This window comes from Electrona antarctica, assembly GCF_951216825.1.
Source record: "Electrona antarctica genome assembly, chromosome: 17".
NCBI lineage: Eukaryota > Metazoa > Chordata > Actinopteri > Myctophiformes > Myctophidae > Electrona > Electrona antarctica.
The window spans coordinates 34,554,378-34,580,903 of record NC_136798.1 but is presented as its reverse complement, the minus strand read 5'-3'; the positions used below and the strand labels follow the sequence as shown (position 1 = coordinate 34,580,903).

The window sequence follows — 26,526 nt, the reverse complement described above, 5'->3', positions numbered from 1 at the left end:
GCTCAACATGCGTCGTGTCCTCGACGTGTTGTTAGCTTGTAGATCTGCTATTTTCGGAGTGCAATGGCCCGTCATACAACAAAGTAGCCAATAAACATATATGGTAAGTACTGTAAGTAGTCTTAGCCCTTAAAGGTAGGGTAAGTGATTTTCTTTGGTTAAATTAAGTGTTAAAAAAGCTCTATATTGTGATAGTACTCATTGCTATAGAGTGTTTGTTCAGTAACAGGAGTCTCCATATGTCTCTCCAGCTTTTTATTCAGCACAATGCATTTTCAGGTCAGGATACAGATTAAACAAGTGGAATTGTAAGTGATGACTGACGACACACAGAAATGAGCAGACAAAATTCAGCTGATAAATGGCTACTGTCTCCTGATTGGCTGAAATTGTGTCACCTATCTGAAAATATTAGTATATTAGTATAATATTAGTAAAGCATTTTCTGTTTATTAAAGAGCTGAAGAGACAATGAGACGCCTGTTACTGAACAAACACTATAGCAATGTTACTAAGTTAACATCTGAAACCAGTTTCAAGTCAAGAACATGTTGGTGAGTTTATATGGATGGAAGTCCATTGGTGATATCATTGCAGCCTGTTATAGCAGCCTAAATGGTCAATGGAATGACGTGGTGCGCATTTGCGCACCGGTACGTTCCTCACACAAGACGAACACAGCTGGCCTGGCGGCGTTAAACTAGTTAACGGATGGCATATGCATATTTGTGTGCGTGTGTGCGTGCATGCGTGCGTGCGCGTGCGTGCTTCAAAGCATGTCTGCCACCGACTTCTCTTCTCTCCTGTGAATAAAGCATAATCCTTGCGCCCGTGAACGAGAACACACGCACGCGCGTGTGTGTGTGTGTGTGTGTGTGTGTGTTACTCGTGAGGTCCAGGTGTCCCCTCACATAATTGGAGAAATATGACAAATGGTAGTTTTATGGTGAAATACAAGTTTACATCTATAGTCAGAAAATCCAATCTGGGAATAAATTCCTGACCAATACATTTCTTCACCAATGTGTTTGTAAAGGTGTCTAGTAAGTAACACATCTCACAATGATTGAAAATCAGTTTCCCCCCTATAGGAGAATCTGTGACAACTGCAACATTAATAACCCATAATGCAGGCAACATTTTCACATTTTAATTCTGTAGCGTGTGAAGGGTCAGACTAGGGGTTTTTCATGATTCTGAATTCATTGCATGCATTTTCTTTGCACGAAAAACACTCCTTGGGCTAAAAACGGCCATAGCCACTTGTCCAGGTTGTCCCTACATGGCTATGGCCATTTTTGTTGCAATGGATTCAGAATCATTCAAAAAACCCTAGTTTGACCTCTCACATGTAACTTAAAGCAGAACGAAAATGTGTAAATGTTGCCTACATAAGCTTATTAATTATATCCCAACTTTCAGCAGCTGTCACAGATTCTCCTAGGGAAACAAAATGTCATTCTTTGTGAGATGTCTTACTAGACACCTTTTACAAACACATTGGTGAAGAAATGCATTGGTAAGGAATTTATTCCCAGATTTGTGTAATCCCCTGACTACTACTAGGCTTGATTTATACTTAGGTGTGCACTGCTGTACGTGCGCACAAATAAGCCGATCTGCAAGCCCACAATGAGCTTGCAGATTGGCTATTTTGGGTGCAATTAAAGTTCATGGCTTCAAGGTTACAGAGGGTTAAAAATGAAATGTTGAACCGTGTGTGTGTGTGTGTGTGTGTGTGTGTGTGTGTGTGTGTGTGTGTGTGTGTGTGTGTGTGTGTGTGTGTGTGTGTGTGTGTGTGTGTGTGTGTGTGTGTGTGTGTGTGTGTGTGTGTGTGTGTGTGTGTGTGTGTGTGTGTGTGTGTGTGTGAGAGAGTGAGTGTGTGTGTCATACCTCTGCTGATTCTCTGCTTCTCTCCTGATAGGATACCTGGCGTGTCAATCACACTGATGCTTTCCAGCACTGGGTTGGGCAGCTGGGCACACACAAACCTAGAGACACACACACGCACACACACACACACACACACACACACACACACCCCGGAGAAGTTATATGACCTCCCTTTCTGGAAATTCGTCGGAAGTTTGCGGCGTTTTACACTTCTCTGTTCATGCAGTACATTTCCTCATTCGGGGTCGCTGGCATAGGGTGAGAGGTTCAGGCATGCGCGAGAGAGACTCGGAGTAGACCCGTTGCTTCTTCACTGGGAAAGGAGATAGTTTTATGTGGTTCGGGCATCTAGTAAGGATGCCTCTCGAGCGTCTCTCCAGAGGGGGTCCTCTTTGCACGTCCCCCTGGGAAGAGACCCCCCGTGCGGACCAACGACCAGATGGGGGGATTACATCTCCACACTGGCCCTGGAACGCCTCGGGGTCCCCCAGGATGAAGTTACTAATGTTGCTCTGGAGAGGGAAGTCTGGAGCTCTCTGGTGGAGCTGTTTAGCCTGGCTCCAGCCCTGAATCGCTAGCCACGCCCATTAACCCATTTTAGACTAGGCTTGATTTCAGAAAATGTGCTTATTTAAAGGGCTGAAGGCAAATCGTGTTAATTTATTACATACATGTTTTCTAGGGGTATTAAGGGCTGCTGAATGTATAACTCAAAAATGGATGCTAAGCCCTAAAAAAAAATGGCGGCCACCACTATACTGAAATATATTACTTTTTGACCAAAAAAAAGGTATATAAACTTTTTATTTTATTTTATTATTTAGGTTTCATATATGGGGAATCCAATTAAATATTCAGATTTCAAATAAAGTGTGAGTAAATTGCGTAAAACTCATATATGTTGTTGCATAACGTTAACCTCTGTTGTACTTTCACAATTACATCTGATAATCTGATATCATCATGGTGTGTGACTGAGTGGCATAATTTACTCCCCTGTTTTATTACTGTTAGTTGTGTAAAGAGATAAGAAAGGTAGGTTTATGATTTCCATGTTCTAAGAATTGCTGCCGGTTGCCTTAATAGTGTGACTGAGATGTATAGATTTTGGGGCCTAAATAATATATTAGAAGCTATTTTATCAAGAATTGATCAATGTCACCATGGTCCACATACTGTAGTCAGTACTGTACAAAAAAAAGCTTTTTATGCTTGTCCTCCGACAGCATATTGTTAGGCTCATTAAAGGTGTAATTTACTGTCATGCACTTTAATGTCTATACTTTGAGCTTCCTGATAATCTGATATCATAATGATGTGTGACTGAGTGGCATAATTACTCCCCTGTTAGTTGTGTAAAGAGATAAGAAATGTAGGTTTATGATTTCCATGAAACCATGTGGTTTCAAGAGAATAACCGTCTGATACACAGCTCAGCATATTTCCTGTCAGTAGGCTGGGGTGAAAAACCCAAACTCAACTGTACTACACCATGCCATACATATTAGGGATATGACACTACCAAACTCATAGCTAGTGGCAAACACATGCTAATATACTTAAATTAGCTTCAATTAATTGTAAGATTTAAGATACATTCATGACCTTCGGGTATTAACCATGTTCTACCAGTTACTCAACTGCCAAAAGGCCACATTTATTTTCTATACATCGGAACACATCCCTCCTGCTTTGCATAAGATCAAAGTGGGCAGGGGGGGGGGGGGCATTTTTGAGTTATACATACAGCAGATTTGGATTCAGCAGACCTTAATACCCATAGAAAACATGTATGTAATAAATTAACACGATTTGCCTTCGGGGTTCATATTTTTGGGAAACGGACTCAGTCTATTTTGGGCGGGAACCCCTTTTGGTGTTAGCATTGTTATGCTTTAGCTATTGAAAAATAGAAGATCTACAAGCTTGTAGGTCTGCTATTTTTGAAAAATCGAAGAACAACTGACATAGAAACAGCTTTTTCAGAAAACTGTCAGGATGTAGAAGACATTTTTAGAATCTGATCTCAGGTCAAAATGGGTTAAGAAAATATGTTCTGACGATTCAGGTCTAGTGACTCCGGAAATCCGATCACAGCAGCTGATTGGCCATCAGCCCCGTCACTCGACAGCGTCAAACAACAAACATGGCTGCCCCCACTGCGGTGACTTACGGCCGTATCAATCGGGCTATTAAATCGTAAATAGTTTCTTTACAGGGATGGGGATTAGCAGCCTATGTACCTATGGACCGCTAGGCCGGCCCAGGCCGTTAATGCATGTTTTGTAATCAAAATCAAAATCTATAAAGTAACTATAGTAACTAGTAACTAGTAAATAGTAAGGAATTCTAAAAAAAATACAATAATTGGAAATACTCAAGCTTCCACCAGTGGTTAACCCTATTAGGCCTGACGTCGACATTTTAAAAATGTCTTCTAAATCCTGACAGTTTTCTGTATCAGTGGTGCTCAATATTTCATGTCAAGGACCCCACAAATTATATGTAATTGGCCACCGACCCCTATCTGAAAATATGTTATTCCAGGAACCCCTCAGAAGCAACGTTTTTAGTTAAAAACGTTCGCTCTGAAAGAATATAATATTCAATGATTTGTGCCACATTTTCACGATTTTTCAAAAATAACAGATCTACAAGCTATGAGCTTGTAGATCTGCTATTTTTCAATAGCTAAAAGCACAGCACAATCCTTAATACACCAAAAGGGGTTCCCGTCAAGATTGGGTTAACCCATGTCAATAAATCCACTCGGAGCGGCATTGCATTGACAGAGTCATGATGGCAGAGACAGAACACGGATACTGTATGTTCTGCAAAACATTTTTCCATCCCACAATATCCCAACCCCCCCCATACCCCCCCGCCCCCCCCCCCCCCCCCCGCCCCCATGCCCACCCCCCGCCTCCCCCTCCCCCCCACGCCCTCGTTTCCCCCAGCTGTGTAAATACTAACAGGCTAGATGTCGCCAAAGGCAGCGGTTCGCAAAGTGCGTTCCGGGGACCCTCAGGGGTCCTTAAGGGGGTTGGGTTCCAGCAAAATGATCTGATATTGAACCTCTTTCTCTATGTTGTGCTTCAGCTATTCAACGATATAGCAGAGACTCGCTCACATTGCCACACATTGGGTTTTTTTGTGTGGTGCAACCACTCCAAGGAACAGCAATGTCCCTATGTCTGTAATGTCCCTATGTTTAGGGTACCAACAGGGGGCGCTGTTGCACCACTCGCTTCAGACAGGTGTGATTTTTGAGGGGCGCTATACAGCTTTAATGTTTGTCTTTAGTTCAATGTTTGTTTAATAAACACCATTGACAATGAAGGGAAAACTTACGTCATTTTGTAACTCATTACGTCGTATTGTCTCTTTATTGTTAATGGCATTTAATGTTTGTGTTGGCACTGTTTGTTTTACATCACCATTACATCACCTAATCAACATGAGTTAGACTTTAATATATTATCCCCCCCCCCCCCCCCCCCCCCCCCCCCCCACACACACACACACTGACAGAATGTTACACAACAATTCAACAGTTTGTCTTTCCCCAGGAGGAAGAAAGACTGGATGGCACGCACGCACGCACGCACGCACGCACGCACGCACGCACGCACGCACGCACGCACGCACCCACGCACGCAGGGTCCTTTTTTAACAAGGGAAACCCTGACCATGCAGCGAACAGAGGGAAATTCAATCACACAGGAATGTAGGGCTGTAGTGAGGATTCTCTCTCTCACTCACTCACTCTTTCACACTCTCTCACACACACACACACACACACACACACACACACACACACACACACACACACACACACACACACACACACACACCTACATTTCTGTCCCTCTATTTACATCTCTCTTGATAATGTTCTCTGTGTGAGGTCAAAAAGTTATGAGAAGCAAACTAAGAGAATAGCTGATCTACAAGCTCACAACAAGTTGCATCTCGAGGTGTTGAGAACTTGTACATCAGCAATTATCGCTATAGGCCTATTAATTCTACGAGAAATATATATGAAAAAAAGAGTGTGTTTGTGTGTTGATTTTGACAGTGAATCTTTATTTAGTTTTAGTCATATTCTTTTGAGTAAAATCAAATTTAGTTTTAGTCATATTTTAGCCATCTGAAATGTTTCAGTGTTAGTCTAGTTCAGGGGTGGGCAACTTTGACGATGGAGAGGGCCACTATATTTCCACACTCACTCCAGAGGGCCATATATTAGTCGTAGCAAAAATAGCCGATCTACAAGCGCGACGCGTTTTGAGCTTGTAGATCGGCTATTTTTGCTATATTCGAATTGAAATCTTGCATTATTTTTTGCTATTTTTGAATTGGAATCCTGAAAATTAGTGTTGAAGCATTGAGCTACTAGCATTGAGCTACTAATTTAGACTGAAGTAATTAAAGCGGGTCATGTTTGCATGTTGTGGAATTGTAAACAGCTGAAACCAATATTATATCAGTATTCTGACATTAACCTGAGGGCCGCATTAAATGAAGGTGGGGGCCGCATGTGGCCCCCGGGCCGCCAGTTGCCCACCACTGGTCTAGTTTTAGTCGACTTCTACAGTATGTCCAGACTGAAACCAGCCGTGGTCGTGTGGAGACTGAGAACTTTAATCCATGATAACATGACTTGTCTTTGTGTGTGTGTGTGTGTGTGTGTGTGTGTGTGTGCGTGCGTGCGCGTGCGTATGTGCGTGCGCGCGCTTCTACCTGTTGAGGAAGGCGTTTCCGAAGGCATTGAGCTTCCTGAAGGGCTTCTTGGGGTCGACCACCAGGGCGTTGCCGGGGATGACGCCCTCTGTGTCTCCGTGCATCACGGCGATGAAGGAGTCCGTGGTGGGCTCCGGGCCGATGCGCATGCCGGGGAAATCCTGCTCCAACAGGTAGCTAGAGGAGAGGAGAGGAGAGGAGAGGAGAGGAGAGGAGAGGAGAGGAGAGGCATGTTGTTACCATGGGGGCGACCAAAGTACTTATTAGTCCCTGTCTTCAAGTCACAGTTTGAGGTTTGATAAGTCACATTATACAACAGGTCGTTTCGAGGAAGCGATCTGATTGGTTGAAACAGCCTTCTAGCCGCATTCAAACCAGCATCATGGAACGCCTAATCAAAACAAAGAATTCAGCTGCTCTGTTCTCCCAGAGCGCATGTAGCAGACTGGGTTGCTATAGGCTAGCTAGTTTCTTGGGACATTTGTGGTCGTAGTGGCTACATCTGTCGTTAAAAATATATGTTTTTTTTAGCGATTATCTTAGTTTTAAGGGTAACTGTTGTATAATTGCAATATTACACTCAAGGGGGTGGTTTAACGTCATTAAAGCACTTCTGCGTCTCTTTCAGAGTTCCTGTAGCGTCACAGGCGTGCATAAATTACGTTAAACCACCTCCTCTCGTGTAATATTGCTTAAATCTGACGGTTGGGGGTGAAGCAGTGTTGCAAGAACACATCTTGTGTTAATCTCAGCAGTGGTGGAAAGTAACTAAGTACAATTTTGAGGTACTTTCACTTTACTTGAGTTTTCTATCCTTTTCTGCTCCACTACGTCTCAGAGGCAAAGATTTTACTTTTACTATTTGAAAACTTGAGTTACTAATTACTTTGTAGATTTTGATTATTATTACAAAACACACTCACCACCTTTAGCCCTACATACATTTCGGCCATTTGAAAATAGCCGATCCACCCTCGGAGTGCGGTGTAGTCATCAGCCATGTCAGTTATTATTTTATTGTTTTTGTCTTTTTCTTTGATGGTTATGTTTTGTCTCTTTTCAGTGTAAGTCTCTTGTTTTGTTTGTTTGTATGTTTCTGCTATTTCTTTCCAATCTGTAACTGTAAACACTCTTGAAATGCTTGTATACCAAAAATCATAATAAACATGTTTTTAAAAAAAAAAAGAAAATAGGGCCCGCCCAGAATGGGTTAAGTATACAGAATGGGACTTTCCACCGCTGACTCTCAGCTCATCCGTCTGAGCCGTGGCGTTGAGAGGTTGGAGGGTGTCATGGCGTTCATCCAGTTGACATCACAGCACGTGCACATAGAGATTGATGTTTCTGTCGTGGGCGTACGAGGGTGTTCGTCTAATGGGTGTTCACGCAGCATTCCATCGCTGTGCGGTAAAAAAAAAGAACTGACCGAAAAAAGTGATTTAGGGGAGCGATTTACTGCTAAAGGGGGCCATCAATTTCCATTGCAACTGATGTATGCCTGCGTTTAAACTCCAAGCAGATGTAGGGGTTAAAATCCATCTTCTCTGCACGCGCGCGCAAACACACACACACACACACACACACACACACACACACACACACACACACACACACACACACACACACACACACACACACACACACACACACACACACACACACACACACACACACACACACACACACACACACACACACACACGCGCACACACTAGGGAGCACATCAGTGCCTGGCGGTGCCATCTTGATGTGCGGTACAGTACTGTACGTATGCACAACTATACAGTACGTATATCTACAAATATGTAGTGTGTGTGTGTGTGTGTGTGTGTGTGTGTGTGTGTGTGTGTGTGTGTGTGTGTGTGTGTGTGTGTGTGTGTGTGTGTGTGTGTGTGTGTGTGTGTGTGTGTGTGTGTGTGTGTGTGTGGATACATGGGCGTGGATTGTGCATTTCATCGGCGTGCACATAGACACATGTATATGTGAAGTTTGTGAACGTACTTTGCCTGTGTGTGAATGTGTTTCCATCTACCATAACACAGTACCAGCCCTGACAAACATTTTATATTTATTACCGGTAAGTCAAACTAGATACATTTCATTGGTTTGTTTCTAATAATATTGCTGAAGCACCAAAGTTCAAATGACCACCGCGCTCTGACTATAGGTGCGCCACCCGTTCAAAAGTTTTATTTCAAACCAAGGATAAAACGTTTCGGCTATCCAGCCTAGTGAAGGCTGGATAGCCGAAACGTCTGTCCTTGGTTTGAAATAAAACTTTTGAACCACAGTCTTGGTGTGTGCGACCCATCTCCTTGATTTTGAAGCACCAAAGTGACATTATGTCGATTTGTTTTGCATCTTAAAGCCCTATTTGTATACGCCGTCTCTGTCAGATGCAAACCTCCTATATCCAAAACTGATACCTCTCAGGTAGGGGTGTTAATAGTTAATCGATTAATCGCCGTTAAGAAATTAGTCGGTTAAACTTAACAGTTAAATAACTAATGAAATTAATCGAAACGTCTCTGCTTTTGCATGTGATGTGACGGACCAAGATTTCATTTTATTCTATTTATCATGCAAAGATGCCATTGTCTGGCCCTGTATCGCAAATAGTCAAATAACTATTTGATTAAGGAATATAATATCCCTTTTGTATTATTTCTGTATATCAGCAAAGTGCAGATTTTTATGTCAGACATTGAGGGAAATTAAGATTCTCCCATTTCTTTTTTTAAACGCTGACCGGTTGATCAATCGATAAGCTTATCAAAACGTATCAATTAACTATTAATGCATTCATCGATAATTCCCATCCCTAATCTCAAGATTCAAATTCAAAAGCAGCTGTAGTGTGACACTTTAGTGCAGTGTTTTTCAACCCTTTCCATATCAAGGTCCATTATTTATTTGTCATTTTATGACAGTAAACAGCCTCTCAGACCCAAAACGTTGAATATTTTGTTGTCATTGGATTTTGTCCACAATGCTTCCATGCAGTATGGTGTGGAACCGTAAGGAGAGATAACAGGTTTTAATCAAACAACTCTTCTACATTCTCTAATAGAGCAGGGGTTCTCAACCCATGGGCCGCGACCCCTCGGGGGGTCGCCAAATTATTTTAGGGGGTCCCCAAATAATTTTCCAAAAAAAATATATATATTTTTTTTTATTTTATTTTATTTTTCACGATTTTTCAAAAATAGCAGACCTACAAGCTCGTAGCGCGCCACTCGGTGGCGCGCTATGAGCTTGTAGATCTGCTATTTTTAAATAGCTAAATTATAACAATGGGGGGGTCCCGAGACGTTGCCAAAGCATTTTCGGGGGACCCCGGCCAAAAACGTTGAGAACCCCTGTAATAGAGGGTATGCGCGTGACATCATCATCATCATACCCGGAAGTTATGCGGGAAAGCAAAGCAAAGCAAAGTTACTATATTTACCCAGGGTAACTGGACTAAGCATCAGATACTCGTTTACAGCCAGGCCCTGCTCATAGAACATTTCATGGTAGTGGTTCAATGCCTTGCTCAAGGGCACTTCAGCGGTGGTAATTTTAACGTGCCGGTCCGGGGACACGAACTGGCGACCTTCCGGTATCAAGACCGCTCCGCAAACCGTTCGGCCACTGCTGCCGAACGCCTACTGAGTGGCAAAAAACTACTTTCTGGCCTTGACAGCCCATACTGTACATCCAAAAAGAAAGGTCCTATTTGATTGCTTCTATTTAAACAACTTCACTTTGTCACTCACTTTGTCACTCACTTTGTCACTCACTTTGCCACTCGATTTGACACTCTATTTTGCCATTCACTTTATGCATACATACCCTCTATAGTATGTAGACTCCTTGTAAAATGAAGTAATGCAGATGTTTAACAATAATGTAACTCTTGAGAGTTAAAGATCTATATATTTTGTTAACAACTACCATCATTTAGCTGGGGACCATCTGGAATCCCCTCAAGGACCACTGGTTGAGAATCACCGCTTTAGTGCAACACTGTAGCATGATCTATGTAGGTCGGACATAGAGAGTAGGTCGGAGATAAGCGATGAGGTCACAGCACGATGATGCAGAGAAACGCTGTCCTGGCCAAAAGTCAGTCTGTCAAAAAGTACTCAGTTGTTTTGCTTAAATAAAAGTATCAACACTGCAATGTAGAACTCCTCCGTTAGGCCTCACTCAGACCTTTACTGCATTGCTGTATGCTTGTTGGATGAATGTTGTGTAGTGTCATGGCCGCCCCAATGCATTTCCAATGGGAGTCACATGGTTTGACACAACATTTGTGTTGTATGAGGGGGAGGGGCGCAGTCGAAACACAGCCGAAAGCCATACAACAGCTTGTAGTCCAAAATGTGGACTACAAACCATGTGACTTCCATTGGAAATGCATTGGGGCGGCCATGACACTACACAACATTCATCCAACAAGCATACAGCAATGCAGTAAAGGTCTGAGTGAGGCCTTAGGCTGAGCTCACACCTTTCATGCAATTCTCTGTGCTCGTTGGGTGTTGTGTCATGGTGTTGTGTGAGGGGGAGGGGCGCACGACTGCGCCCCTCCCCCTCACACAACACAATGTTGGGTCAAACCATGTGACCTCCATTGGAAATGCATTGGGCCGCTGGGTGGCCATGACACAACACCCAACGAGCACAGAGAATTGCATTAACCGTGTGAGTGCACCCTTACAAGTAAAAGTCCGGAATTCAAAATGTACTTGAGTAAAAATGTACTTAAAGTACCAAGAGTAGAAAGTACTCATTATGCAGAATGTCCCATTTCAAGGTTTCAAAGGGTCTAAAAATCTTTTGAAAAGATTTTGGCCAAAATGTACCGGTATATACAGTAGGGCTGAAGTGGTTAATGTATGTTTTGCAATAATAATCGAGATCTACAGTACAGTAAGTAACTATGGTAACTAAAGTTTTCCAATACTGTAGTGGAGTAAAAGTACAATATTTGCTTCTGAGATGTAGTGGAGCAGAAGTAAAAGTACTGAAATGTGAAAGTAAAAATACCTCAAAATTGTATAGGCTACTTAACCCATTTTGGGCGGGAACCCCTTTTGGTGTTTTAAGCATTATGTTATGCTTTAGCTGTTGAAAAATAGCAGATCTACAAGCTCATAGTGCGGCACCGAGTGCCGCGCTATGAACTTGTAGGTCTGCTATTTTTTGAAAAATCGAGAAAATGTGCCTGAAATCATGAATGAATATATATTCTTTCAGAGCAAGTTTTTAACTAAAATCCTTGCTACTTGGAGGGTCCCTGGAACAACATATTTTCAGATGGGGGGTCGGCGGCCAATGTCATATATATTTGGGGTCCTTCAATTCAATTCAACGTCAGGTCTAAATGGGTTAAGTACAGTACTTGAGTATATGTACTTAGTTACTTTAGACCATTGGCGAAAAGTGAGTTATATGACGGCATGCAGCTCTGACTCAAGGACACGCAGCATTTCATGCATTCTGCATCGGCCTGTCACAATGTCACCGGGGGCGAGAGAGGTTGAGAAGGAGTGAGGAGAGAGAGAGAGAGAGGGGCAGAAACCTCTTAACACCATCATTTTAACTTTTTGTGTTTAAAGTTATATTCAGTGATTTCACTTAATTCAAATATCACTTTTTTTTCTCTTTTTTTGTGATAATCCTCCCTACTATAGAGTGTGCTGACCATATAAGGAGTTCCTCCCTGTCCCCAGTTAACTGCAGGGGTCAAAAACCCTAGTTTCGGTTTTGGTGGTGGGTGACAAAGCCTTCATCCAATCAGGATAGAGGGGCCTTTCTCCAATCAGGATCGAGCGGGGTGGGCCTAGGTGCACGTGCTGTTGGCCTGTTGCGTGTCCCCACAGTGTAGAGCGTGTGCATACATCTTGTTACCGGGACGGACCGTTTTTTTCCCTCCAAATCACCCAAATCACTGAATGCTCCTTTAAATGTACAACCTACTTGCACTACAGCAGTGGTTTTCAAACAGTGGTCTCCAGCTAAATGATGGAGAGTTGGTAACCAAATGGACCCTTATAGATCGTTAACTCTTGATAGCGTAAAATTAATGAATAAATTCATTAAATTCATTTTATACGCTATATGCAACATCTGCATTACTTAATTCACAAGAAGTCTACACAATTTTGATCAATGTGTGCCTGTTCTCGTATGGTACCAAACATCAATACAGCATGGCATTGTGGACAAAATGGTATCCAACGGCAACACAATATTCTACGTTTTGGGTCTGCATGGCAAAATCTCATCACATGCTGGTCCGTGGCTCAAATGCCAAATAAATAACGGGCCCGGATATGAAAAGGGTTGAAAACCACTGCTCTACGACGTCACACAAAAGCATCAAGAGTAGCAGAGCAGCTTGTAGATCTGCTACTACTAGAAACACAGTTTGGGAGAGATGAGGTTTCCACCCGACAGAGACCATTTTATACAGAGAGAGAGAGAGAGAGAGAGAGAGAGAGAGAGAGAGAGAGAGAGAGAGAGAGAGAGAGAGAGAGAGAGAGAGAGAGAGAGAGAGAGAGAGAGAGAGAGAGAGAGAGAGAGAGAGAGAGAGACCACATCAAACAAGAGGTGGACGCTGGCAAATACTGCGGCATGGTCATGCTGGACCTCCAAAAGGCTTTTGACACCGTGAACCACTCCATACTGGTTAACAAGCTAAAAGCAATTGGTTTCGATAGCACATCAGTGAGCTGGATGCAATCCTACCTGGAGGGGAGAGAACAGATGGTGGAAGTGAACGGAACACTGTCCCCCCCCCTCCCAGTGAGCTGTGGCGTTCCACAAGGAAGCATACTAGGGCCTCTACTGTTCCTAATATATGTAAACGACATGACTTCAGCCTGTGACTGCAACTTGTTCCTGTTCGCAGATGACTCAGCACTGCTGGTCTCGGACAAGGACAAACTGCAGGTTGAAAATGCCCTCAGCTCTGAACTCGGTAGAATCTGCACCTGGCTCGCTGATAACAAACTATCTTTACACCTGGGAAAAACTGAATCCATTCTCTTTGGCTCTATTAGTAATCTCAGCAAGGCAAATGGCTTCTTGGTTAAAGTGGGTGACAATGTTATCACACGTAAAGATGAAATTACCTACCTAGGTTCCATCCTGGAGGCTAATCTTTCCGGTGATAAAATGGCCACCAACGTAATCAAAAAAGTCAACCATAGAACAAGATTCCTCTACAGGATCTCCTCACTGGTCAACAAAAACACCTTGAAGACCTTAACAGGAGCCCTTGTACAGGGTTTCTTTGACTATGCATGCACCTCCTGGTACCACAGCACCTCAAAGGCCCTTAAAACCAGGCTCCAGACTTCCCAAAACAAACTGGTCAGGCTCCTACTTGATCTAGCCCCCCGAACCCACCTCACCCCTGCCCACTTCGACAGGCTGGAATGGCTTAGGGTCGACGACAGAGTACAGCATCTTGCAATGGGTCTGGTCCACAAGATTCGATACACCACCAAGATACCCATGTACCTGTCTAGATACTTCCTTAATGTTAACGAAGTCCACACCCACAACACCAGAGGGAGTGCAACGAACCATGTACAACCCAGATTCGGCACAAACAAGGGTCTAAATTCTTTTCGCTCCTATGCCACCAAAATGTGGAACGCCCTACCAACTGTCATTAAGACATGCGAATCCCTTGACTCCTTCAAAACCGCTCTCAAAGGGCACCTACGGATGGCTGCAATTCGAAACTGGCCCCCGTAAAATCTGAATCCCCCCCCCGCCCCCCCCTTCTTTCCCCTCACTGTATATATTTCTTTTCCCTTTTTACCTCCTTTTTGATGAATTCCTGTTCTGTCTATAGAAGTGTCTATTTGTACGTCTCTAAATGTTTTGATGATTTGAACATGGTGGACCCTGTTGGAAACAAGTGTAATGCTTAATTGGGTCGTCCACTCACAGTTAACAGCCTTTGTATTGAGTTTGTGCTTGAAATGTACTGTAATTCTGCAAACTGTTAATAAATTCTTCAATCAATCAATCAATCAAAAAGAGAGAGAGAGAGAGAGAGAGAGAGAGAGGATGCATAGCTTATAGAAGGCATGGGAAGTTACTAGCAACAAGCCCAGCATAATGTGGGCCTCAACCACTACACATTGTGTGTGTGTGTGTGTGTGTGTGTGTGTGTGTGTGTGTGTGTGTGTGTGTGTGTGTGTGTGTGTGTGTGTGTGTGTGTGTGTGTGTGTGTGTGTGTGTGTGTGTGTGTGTGTGTGTACACACATGCACGCGTGCTGGAGAGGGGACTCATTAGCATCAGTCACATAGTTCAAAAGAGGTCCAACACCCAGCTGTTAGTGTGTCTCTGTGACACACACACACACACACACACACACACACACACACACACACACACACACACACACACACACACACACACACACACACACACACACACACACACACACACACACACACACACACACACACACACACACACACACACACACACACACACACACAGAGTTGTTACCATCGCATGCCAGAAGCACTCTATCCGACCATTAGCCCCCCCTGAGCTGGTGAAGAGACAATCCCATGTCCAAATGAAGTGCGTTCTATATTATTTCACTCAATTTCGTCATCAAGTAGTTTCTAGATCTGCTATCCCTGAAGAATCATGAACATTATTTGGGCAACATTTGAATAATAATAATAATAATAATGATTGTTTTTGCGCTAACATTTTCCACAACTGACATCCTTGCTTCTGGGGGTCCCTTGCTAGCTGGCACTCAATATTTTGGAGATGGGGCGTCGGCAGCCAAATACAGATCATTTTGGGGGTCCTTGACATGAAAAAGAGTGATAACCATTGGCTTAGAAAGTCCCTACATGGCCCGGACGGTTTAGCTCAACCGTCTGGGCACCTACAGCTGCTGACTCCCGATCCCGACGGCCTTTGCCGTGTGTCTTCCCCCATCTCTCTCTCCCCATTTCCTGTCAGTCTACTTTCAACCTAATTCGGCGTTCTTAATGTATTGTATGCTTATGTGTAGTCTAGTGGTGTATATATGTATGTTGCTATGTCTTGTGTGTAGAAAAACCAATAAAAACTATTTCATAATAATAATAGTCTACTTTCAACCTATCAATAAAGGCAGAAAAAGCACAAAAATAAATCTTAAAAAAAAAAGAAAGTCCCTACGTGAAGTCCTACTGCATATCACAGTATGTGTACAGTATGTGAAGTATGTGCATATAGGGCTTCTCAAAGTGGGCGCCTCAGAATACTTTGATAATATTTGGAATGTATCAATGTCACCTCAGTTTAATCACTTAAGGCTCTCCATTATACATAGTAAAAAGGACCCGACTTAAACTGTACTTGTGTGCGTTCTCTTTCAGCCTAGAAGTACACCGACGCGTCGTGAGCTTGTAGATCTGCTATTTTTTATCCCCCCCCCCCCCCCCCCCCAGAATAGGAAAGCTGGGGTTCAAGTGGTTAAACACCATGGGTATAAAAGTGATTTTAAGTCCGTCCTAATGGAAACAAATATGCTCTCCAGTTTCCCTCGTGGCATACTGTATATATTACTATTATTAATATTTACATATTTACGTACCATTAATATGACAAAATGCTATAAAGTAACGATGCAATAGGGGTGCCGTGGATGAAAAGGTTATTTACAGCAGTGGTTCCCAAACGTTTTCATGTCAAGGACCCCCAAATTGACACTGATTAGCCCGCAGACCCCCATTTGAAGAGATATGCCAGGGACCCCATAAGAGACGTTTTAAACGTCAACACGTTTAATTTCAAGGACCCCCCAGTGTGACATGCAATCATGCATTAGTCTACGGACCCCCATGTAATGGCATTTCTATCTCTTGGACCCCCAATTTATATTGTAAAATTGTTAATTTAACTCTGAGGGCAGTATTATGCGTGTCTTAAGTACCAGGTCTTATGACTTAACTTAAGACCTGGAGGCGTGGTCAATGCTGTTTGGCCACTCAGAATAGCCAAATGGCATTGATCACGCCTCCAGGTCTTAAGTTAAGTAATAAGACCTGGTACTTAAGACACGCATAATACTGCCCTGAGAGTGTACAAATGGAACCAAATGGACCCGTTATGCAACTATACTTTTGTGGTGGGTACTGTACAGTAGTCTGTAATGTACACGATACTGTACTGTACTCAGTCACTGTACTGTGCTATTGTAAATGTTATAGTGCACATATGTGAAGCTCAACAGCGCCACTTGAAGGTATAGGTCACCTAGCGGTATTGCAGCTGTTGCTGCCCCAAACCGACATACATAGGGACATAGGGACACGCGTCATTGGAGCGGTGCTTCAAAAACTCTGCCAACTCAGTGAGTATGCCTGAGAACAGGTAACCCACTACGGGCCTATAGGAACGCATGTAGGTGGAACAACATCGTGACGTGATTTGTTATATTTATCCAAACGTTTCTAAGGTTGTAGGCTAGTGTTGTAGTGTGTGGCATTTCTGCCTTAACAGCAACAGCAATCAGAGAGAGACAGGAAAGGTGGACTAAGATATGGCTACGATGCAGACAATCCCGTTTGGCTCCTTAACGTTTGTTTTCCTTGGCCACAAATGTTCAGAATGTCATTGAGCATGTCACGTAGTAAGTGCATATTTGTTTGATAGCTTGAAGTGTTTCATTTTTATGGGCTTAGTGTTCTGTTCAAGGATACAGTCACCATTCATTCACCCATGATACGTCACATGTGTTCATGGTACATGTAGGTGTAGCCTGCATAAATTGGGAGATACTGCCTTCAGGGTGTATGCTCCACATTTATGGAATGGTTGTCAAAACAAATTGAAGTTGAATGTTTTTGTTTCGTTTACTACTTTTAAGAGACTCTTAACTGACCTCACACTAGAGGAAGGCATATGCACCTGCTTTCTGTAACATTTGGTTACAAGGTTTTGTTTCTGTGTGTATGTGCTTGTGTATTATATATTTGTTGTACTGTGTGTCCATGTCATGTATGTAAAATGTAAATGTTCTTGTTTGTATGGGCGCCATTGAAAAAGAGACCCTGGTCTCAATTGGATTCTCCTGAAATAAAGGTTTCAATCAATCAAAGGTATAGGCGCAAAGAGAACACTCGCTAAAAACTGTGATTTAAAACACTAAAACAAATAAAGATAAAAACGATAAAACAAAAGCAAGCTTTGTTGTGTTCAGTGGAAGACGGTTATTAACAATAACTGCCCCCCCCCCCCCCACCCTTACACCTCCTTGACAAAAATAGCCGTAGCTTGTAGATCTGCCCAATATATAGAGGGAGACGCTTAGGGTTCATGTGGTAAATCAATGTTCGTGGTAGAACACGTTTTAAAGTACACTGTGACAAATTAGGCCAAAAGGGTACAAAAAGCAAGAACGGCACATCAAACTGGTCAAGGAGAGGTTTTCTCATGTTCTTGGTTGTTGTCAGACGACCCCCCCCCCCCCCCTCCTTCCTGTGGTGTGGACTTCTTACCACTATAAAACTAAAGTCTTGGCCTCGGCATGGCCACAGAGGGGACATGGTGTCAACGTGGTGAAGGGACAGAATTCCCACAGCTTCCTGTGTGCGTGCGTGCGTGCGTGCGTGCGTGCGTGCGTGCGTGCGTGCGTGCGTGCGCGCGCGCCTCAGGGCCCATTACCGTACTGTACATTACATCACACAGCCCTGCATGAGCTCAGAAATTGGGCTCCTCTGGGCAGCAGTGTGTGGCACTCTGTGGGCCCTATTTCTGTCACTTTTTTTGTAATAGTTCAAATAGCCGATCTACAAGCTCACAACGTGTCAATGTAGAATGTCTAGTTGAACAATTTATTTATGTTTTTCGGAAATTTTATGGGATAAGGGGTAAGGCATTGGCAAAAATAGGGCCCCGTGTGTTCTCAGTGAAATCCTAAAAAAGATTATGACGAGGAAACCCTGTGCAGCTGGGGTTTAACATTGAGCACGAAGAAATGCGGAAGTAGACCAACTTCCATTGGAATGAATAGCAGGGGGTGGGGCAGTTATCCTTTAGAACTCTATGGTTCTCTCCTTGCCGGTTTGTAACCAGAGTGTTAGCTGTCCTCTGTATGATCTTGGGAGTTGTATTTCTGTGGTATGTTAGTGAATAAATGTTCTGAACTGTCAGCACCATAGACATATAACGGTATAGACGCCACTTCCGGCTCTGGGGCGTCTGCATCTCAACGGAAGGCAACATGGAGACAACGGAGGCGATATTGGCCATAGCTTTCCCGAGATTCCTTTGCGAAGCAAAACGGAAGAACGGAAGGGGACGTTCGGTAGGCCAATCAGAGGCACGACTCCCTCTTTCCCTGCAGCACGTGCCTTCAGGATTCCGCTTGATGTCCTCCTCCCGTTGGAGACGGGTCGCTCCAACGAACTGCAGCGACCAATGAGGCGTCTATATTTTTTAACACTTACTGCAACAGAAAACACATCGCTTACACATAATTGAACTCTGAGAGTGTAAAGAATACACTCGCTGAGGGATGATAAATGGACACTGACAGGTTTACTGCTGCTATAGTCCACAAGTCTGTGTCTGTTGCTAAGTAAAAACTGTCTGTCTGCTTGGACGCTGGTACAGTCAGACTGTACAGGGGGTAACACTTTGAGAGCCGAGGGTCTGTTGGAACCAGTAAATCGGTGAGCCCAGCGATTTGCAGCTTCAGAGCCCATTTCAAGGTGGCACAGGACTCCATCTTAAAGGGGGATTTCTCCCTAACCCTTTTTTTTTTTTTACAAAAGTAAGTTGATAATTATGTATATTGACCAAATTTAAAAAATAAATAAAATAAAGATATCGGGGAGCTGAAGCTGGAGCTGGAGCTGCTCCTGGAGGGGTCTAACATCAGCTCACGTAGACCAGGAAGAGTGTAGTGTCAACAATGCATTGCTGTCACATCATCTAGAACAGATGTAAACAAAAAATAATTGCGCGATTGAATAGGAGTTCTAGCGTTAGACCCCTCCAGAAGCAGCTGAAGGACCAGCTCCAGCTTCAGCTCTCCTATATATATTTTTTTTTTTTTAAATATTAGTTTTTGGTCAATCAACTTACTTTTGTAAAAAAAAGGATTAGGGAGAAATTCCCCTTTAATTGTGCAGATAGCATAGCATCTAACCAGAACTGAGCTTGTAGATCTGCTATTTTCACTAGTTTGGGTCCCAGGCAAACATCTAATCTCTTTTTTGGGTTTCGACCAGAGGAGTTTAGCGAACCACTGCTCTAAGCAGAGAGACGGTGCCAACGGTGACAGTCTCTGTCACATAAGACCGAAGGTTGTGGTGGCGAAAATGCATATAAACACTATGGTATTGATTAATTTAATGTAGATGTACACAGATGTAGTAGATGATACTTAACACTCTAATTACCACCTGTTCTTCACTGACAAACTCATTAGAGACTGCCGACTCATCTAAACCTATTTCAAACTGTGTGAGTTAACTATAGAATAGAGTCCATTTAAGGAATGACCATCTCTTGTTACTCCTGAAACTCTGTACACTCCTGAAAGTATAAAATATGTGTGGGACATGTGTGTGGGGAGTGCTGGGGGAAGCTCTGGAGGGAGACATTAGTCTCTCTCTGGTGTGATGACATATACAATAAAATAATGGAGTTCGAATCCTGATGGTTGAGTCCTGCTTCTTCCTGATGTTGTTTACTTACTTACTAATAGTAATATCGAAAGCTGCCATTACAAGGTTCACAGGGTTGGGATCCGGAACTGAAGGAACCGGATCCGACATGGAGGAACCAGGAATCGGTTATAGTACATTTTGGAACTGTTTTCCGGAACCGGTTTTATATCACTGTCAGAGCGGATATCTGGACTTCACGGTCTGCTCCGTCACTACATATACGCGCAATACGCACTGCACGTACGGCAACACGCCGAGGGGGGCAACCAAATGTGGCAAAAAGCGACAAGCCGACCCTCAAAATAACAAATTTCTCCGCGGCTCCGCCACGTAACAACGCACGCCCATGTGTGTGTCCTCACAAGCGGCGAAAGAAGCCGATAGCACAAATATATGCGAGTAGGGCAACCAAATCGTCAGCGACGTCCCTGTCTGCTATACAATTACAATACTGGTGGTTCTCATACCTTTTTTAATTTCAAGGACCACCGTAACTCTGAGAGCATACAACTGGAACCGTAAGGGTCCATTTAGGCTCCATTTGTACACTCTCAGAGTTAAAGACATGTGATGGTCCATTTAGGTTCCATTTGTACACTCTCAGAGTTAAAGACCTGTGAGGGTCCATTTAGGTTCCATTTGTACACTCTCAGAGTTAAAGACCTGTGAGGGTCCATTTAGGTTCCATTTGTACACTCTCAGAGTTAAAGACCTGTGAGGGTCCATTTAGGTTCCATTTGTACACTCTCAGAGTTAGAGACCTGTGAGGGTCCATTTAGGTTCCATTTGTACACTCTCAGAGTTAAAGACCCATAAGGGTCCATTTAGGTTCCATTTGTACACTCTCAGAGTTAACGACCTGTGAGGGTCCATTTAGGTTCCATTTGTACACTCTCAGAGTTAAAGACCTGTGAGGGTCCATTTAGGTTCCATTTGTACACTCTCAGAGTTAAAGACCCGTGAGGGTCCATTTGGGTTCCATTTGTACACTCTCAGAGTTAAAGACCTGTGAGGGTCCATTTAGGTTCCATTTGTACACTCTCAGAGTTAAAGACCCATAAGGGTCCATTTAGGTTCCATTTGTACACTCTCAGAGTTAAAGACCTGTGAGTGTCCATTTAGGTTCCATTTGTACACTCTCAGAGTTAAAGACCTGTGAGGGTCCATTTAGGTTCCATTTGTACACTCTCAGAGTTAGAGACCCGTGAGGGTCCATTTGGGTTCCATTTGTACACTCTCAGAGTTAAAGACCCGTGAGGGTCCATTTGGGTTCCATTTGTACACTCTCAGAGTTAAAGACCCGTGAGGGTCCATTTGGGTTCCATTTGTACACTCTCAGAGTTAAAGACCTGTGAGGGTCCATTTGGGTTCCATTTGTACACTCTCAGAGTTAAAGACCTGTGAGGGTCCATTTAGGTTCCATTTGTACACTCTCAGAGTTAAAGACCCATACGGGTCCATTTAGGTTCCATTTGTACACTCTCAGAGTTAAAGACCCATAAGGTTCCATTTAGGTTCCATTTGTACACTCTCAGAGTTAAAGACCTGTGAGTGTCCATTTAGGTTCCATTTGTACACTCTCAGAGTTAAAGACCTGTGAGTGTCCATTTAGGTTCCATTTGTACACTCTCAGAGTTAAAGACCTGTGAGGGTCCATTTAGGTTCCATTTGTACACTCTCAGAGTTAGAGACCCGTGAGGGTCCATTTGGGTTCCATTTGTACACTCTCAGAGTTAAAGACCCGTGAGGGTCCATTTGGGTTCCATTTGTACACTCTCAGAGTTAAAGACCCGTGAGGGTCCATTTGGGTTCCATTTGTACACTCTCAGAGTTAAAGACCCGTGAGGGTCCATTTAGGTTCCATTTGTACACTCTCAGAGTTAAAGACCCATACGGGTCCATTTAGGTTCCATTTGTACACTCTCAGAGTTAAAGACCCATAAGGTTCCATTTAGGTTCCATTTGTACACTCTCAGAGTTAAAGACCTGTGAGGGTCCATTTAGGTTCCATTTGTACACTCTCAGAGTTAAAGACCTGTGAGGGCCCATTTAGGTTCCATTTGTACACTCTCAGAGTTAGAGACCCGTGAGGGCCCATTTAGGTTCCATTTGTACACTCTCAGAGTTAAAGACCTGTGAGGGTCCATTTAGGTTCCATTTGTACACTCTCAGACTCAGAGTTAGAGACCCGTGAGGGTCCATTTAGTAGGTTCCATTTGTACACTCTCAGAGTTAAAGACCTGTGAGGGCCCATTTAGTAGGTTCCATTTGTACACTCTCAGAGTTAAAGACCTGTGAGGGCCCATTTAGTAGGTTCCATTTGTACACTCTCAGAGTGGCCGCCGACCCCCATCTGAAAATATGTTGTTCCAGGGACCTCCCAGCAGCAAAGATTTGAGTTGAAAACGTTCGCTCTGAAAGAATATATTCAAAGATTTGTGCCACATTTTTTACGATTTTTTAAAAATAGCTAAAGTATAACATAATGCTTTAAAACACCAAAAGGGGTTCCCGCCCCAAAATGGGTTAAGGAGTGGGATCCTAGTAAGGAAGGGCATTTTATCAGGTATTTGACAAATCTGGGAACTAAATCGTTACCAAGAAATTTCTTCACCAATGTGTTTCTAAAGGTGTCTAATAACATGTACTAAAAGTTTGAAATTCAACTCCCGTGGGAAATTGAGTTATTAGCATAATATGCATAATATGCCCATAACATCCTATATAAGGCAAAAAAGTCCAAATTTCATAATTCTTTAAGTAGCATGTGACATATGAAACTAGGGTGATTGCATGATTCTGAATCCATTCCAAGCATTGGTTTTGCACAAAAAACACTCCTTGGGCTAAATTAGGCCATATCCACTTGACCAAATGTGCTGACCTCATCACGTTTGTGTGGCCGTTTTCCTCCCAAGGAGTGTTTTTTGTGCAAAACTAATGCTTGGAATGGATTCAGAATCATGCAAACACCCTAGTTTCATATGTCACATGTTACTTAAAGAATGATGACATTTGGACTTTTTTGCCTTATATAGGATGTTATGGGCATATTATGCATATTATGCTAATAACTCAATTTCCCACAAGAGTTGAATTTCAAACTTTTAGTATATGTTATTAGACACCTTTAGAAACACATTGGTGAAGAAATTTCTTGGTAACGATTTAGTTCCCAGATTTGCATAGATTTCTCTTACTAAAAGGACCCTAGTATAAATGAAACTGACGGAACGCTAACAGAAACACCCAGAAAGAACCCAACCAAATGATTTAAGGATTGTGGTAAATGGTGCGGATGCGCCTCTAAAAGCAGCAACGTAAACAAAAGTGGAGGGCCTGACGAGACGACAGCAGCTGTTTGGCGTACTAGTAGGAACTCTTTGACGAGAATAATGAGCCGTCGAGGAAAGACCGGGGTTCTTATACAGTAGGCCGCGGGGTCAGGGAAGGATCCAAGCAAGGGTTTCCCACACAAAAAGAGCACGTTTTAATGAGCCCCAGTGCCCGGGTCACGTGCTTTAAGAGGATTTTATTTAGCTTGAGTCCCAGATTCAAAAAGAAAGATGGCATGATGGGATGAAATAAGGCATAGGCTATAATTATTTATGTATAGCAATAACCAGCATAGTAGAGTTGTGGTTGGTCAGATCAGTGGTTCCAAAACTTTTCAGCTCGAGACCCAAAAAGAGGGGACCAAAACTAGTGAAAACAGCAGATCTACAAGTACACAACATCAAAGGCTGGATTGGGGGTAAGTCTCTCCACAACGTATTGTAGCTCTAAGCATCTAAGCTCTAAGTCCCAATCAGGAAGATCTCTCTCTCTCTCTCTCTCTCTCTCTCTCTCTCTCTCTCTCTCTCTCTCTCTCTCTCTCTCACACACACACACACACACACACACACACACACTTTCATCTTTATTGCTGGGGATGCCTGACAAACATCCTGCCATTCACAGCTTGACGTGTGAGCACTTCCAGCCAGCCTGCCTATAATGCAATCAGCCAATCAGGCTGATTGGACTCTGGCCTTTAGATATACCACTGCCTGTGACCCTGTCATTCTGTTTACAGCATGCAACGAGCAACCCACCTCCATCCCCAAGTCCACCAAGTCTCAATACGATCGATAGATCGATAGATAGATAGATAGATAGAAAATGTTCGCTCTGAAAGAATATTCAAAGATTTGCGCTACATTTTCAAGATTTTTCAAAAATAGCAGACCTACAAGCTCGTAGCGCGCCACCGCTATGAGCTTGTAGATCTGCTATTTTTCAATAGCTAAATGATAACATAATGTTTAAAACACCAAAAGGGGTTCCCGCCCAAAATGGGTTAAAAGCTAATCTTATATGTTGAATGTTAACTCATTTTATTCACTAAAACCTTTCGTTTGCAACAACTTGATCTAGCGTCATGTCCAGGGGGTGTACTTGTAGGCCTATATGAGGTTGACTCACGCTAATCCTTGCAAAAAGGTATTGAAACATTATGAACTGATTCATAATGTGTTAGCAGTTCGTAATGCATTATATAAGTAAGCATGTTTATAATGCACTTCCAGAGAGTAAGAGTATATACTGTAGGAGCAGTGACTAAAAACAACATCACCACATTTTGATGTTACTCTTCACTTCACTTTCAATGTTTTATTTTGGTCTTCAGTTCATGTATGTACAGAATGAAATTGTACTCTAGGTACAATCAATATAAATGTTAAATGAATACTGTTATTTCATATCCTATCCTATACCCAGTGGTATCCCTGCGATATACTAGCGTCATGTCCAGGGGGTGTACTTGTACATCAAGCTGCCTCACGCTACAGAAACAGGAGATAGGCTCCTGCCCTATGGGCCTCATGGCTCGGCAAGGCTACTTACTATCCCAGTGGTCTCCAACATTTTGGGCTCAGGGGTCACCCCTGTTCATATATTTTTTTAATTTTCCGGAAGTGCATTTGTCTGTATGGGACCCGGCGACTACCGGCGATAACAGGCGAACAGGCGATGGTCGAAAAGTGGGCGGAGCAACGTCCCCCGAAAAGATACAAATAAGTCATCTTTTCGGGGCGATACTGGGCGATTGGGCGATGCTCGCCCGCTGTTAAAACGTACCGTTAGGGTGCCACCCACGCCGTTGAGAAGTCCTGTCCTATCCTATCCTAGCCTAGCCTAGGCTGGCATTGCCAGAGTCAGACTAATATCACTGCGTAGATATTAGTGTGGAACTTCGGGTGTAGTAGATTTATTTCCAAGGGGTGCTTACTTACAAACAGACATTCCAACGTCACAGCAAAAAAAACGGACGCGTTTCGGCCTGTATGGCCTTCCTCAGCGTTTGTCAAACGCTGAGGAAGGCCATACAGGCCGAAACGCGTCCGTTTTTCAGTCTCAGTCAGAGGTAAATAAAATCATGTAAAAGGACATACAATGAGTGCTGGCATTCTTCATCTCTAATCCTATACCCTATCCTATCGTCCTATGTTTGTCTCTGTGTCCTATAGTCCATTATATTCCCCTCCAATCAATGAGGCTTCTGTTGTTGAGTCCAGGCAGAAAGCTCTTATCTGTTAGGGTGTGTCAGTCCCTCTCTCTCTAGTGTGTGTGTGTATGTGTGTGTGTGTGTGTGTGTGTGTGTGTGTGTGTGTGTGTGTGTGTGTGTGTGTGTGTGTGTGTGTGTGTGTGTGTGCACGCGCGTGCGTGCGTGCGTGCGTGCGTGTGTGTACTTGTGAGGGCCAAATGTGTATAGTATAGTAGCCTATAGTATAGTATAAAAGACATTGAGAGGACAATTGCCCTGGTCCTCAGAAGAGAAACCTTTGTTTCATGGTTTAAAGAGTTAGGCTTATTATCAGGCTATTAGGAACACATTAAGGTTGGGGTTAGGATTAAGCCTTTAATGGATCGGATTTACAAGTTACGGCTGGAGCTAATGTACGCCCTATTTCATATACTTACAGTAGCCTTATACATAAATAGCAACATACAGCACGTTTTCTCTTTGTTTGCGTGTGTTTTCACAACGTTAGAGAACCACTGATTTAGGAGGAATTGTTACAATCGGCTCGCAGGTCTCAATGGGTTCACAAACATGTGCGTTTGTCCCACCTACTGTAGATCAGGGGTTCTCAACCCGTGGGTCGCGACCCCTCGGGGGGTCGCCAAATTATTTTAGGGGGTCCCCAA

General features: G+C 43.2%; 1 protein-coding gene and 1 long non-coding RNA gene across 2 annotated transcripts in view; both read right to left on the bottom strand.

Moving 5' to 3' along the window:
- LOC306940467 overlaps nucleotides 1-26,526 on the bottom strand; it is a 560,182-nt gene that overhangs the window by 99,750 nt on the left and 433,906 nt on the right. The window lies entirely within an intron of this gene.
- Nucleotides 1-26,526, bottom strand: part of LOC306941492 (EH domain-containing protein 3) — a 49,010-nt gene that overhangs the window by 19,531 nt on the left and 2,953 nt on the right. Inside the window, exons 3-4 of the mRNA XM_079527000.1 lie at nucleotides 6,637-6,813; nucleotides 1,894-1,991 (exon numbers count right to left, since the gene is read on the bottom strand). Of these exons, the coding sequence (XP_079383126.1) occupies nucleotides 1,894-1,991; nucleotides 6,637-6,813 (275 nt within the window). The remainder of the gene's footprint in view (nucleotides 1-1,893; nucleotides 1,992-6,636; nucleotides 6,814-26,526) is intronic.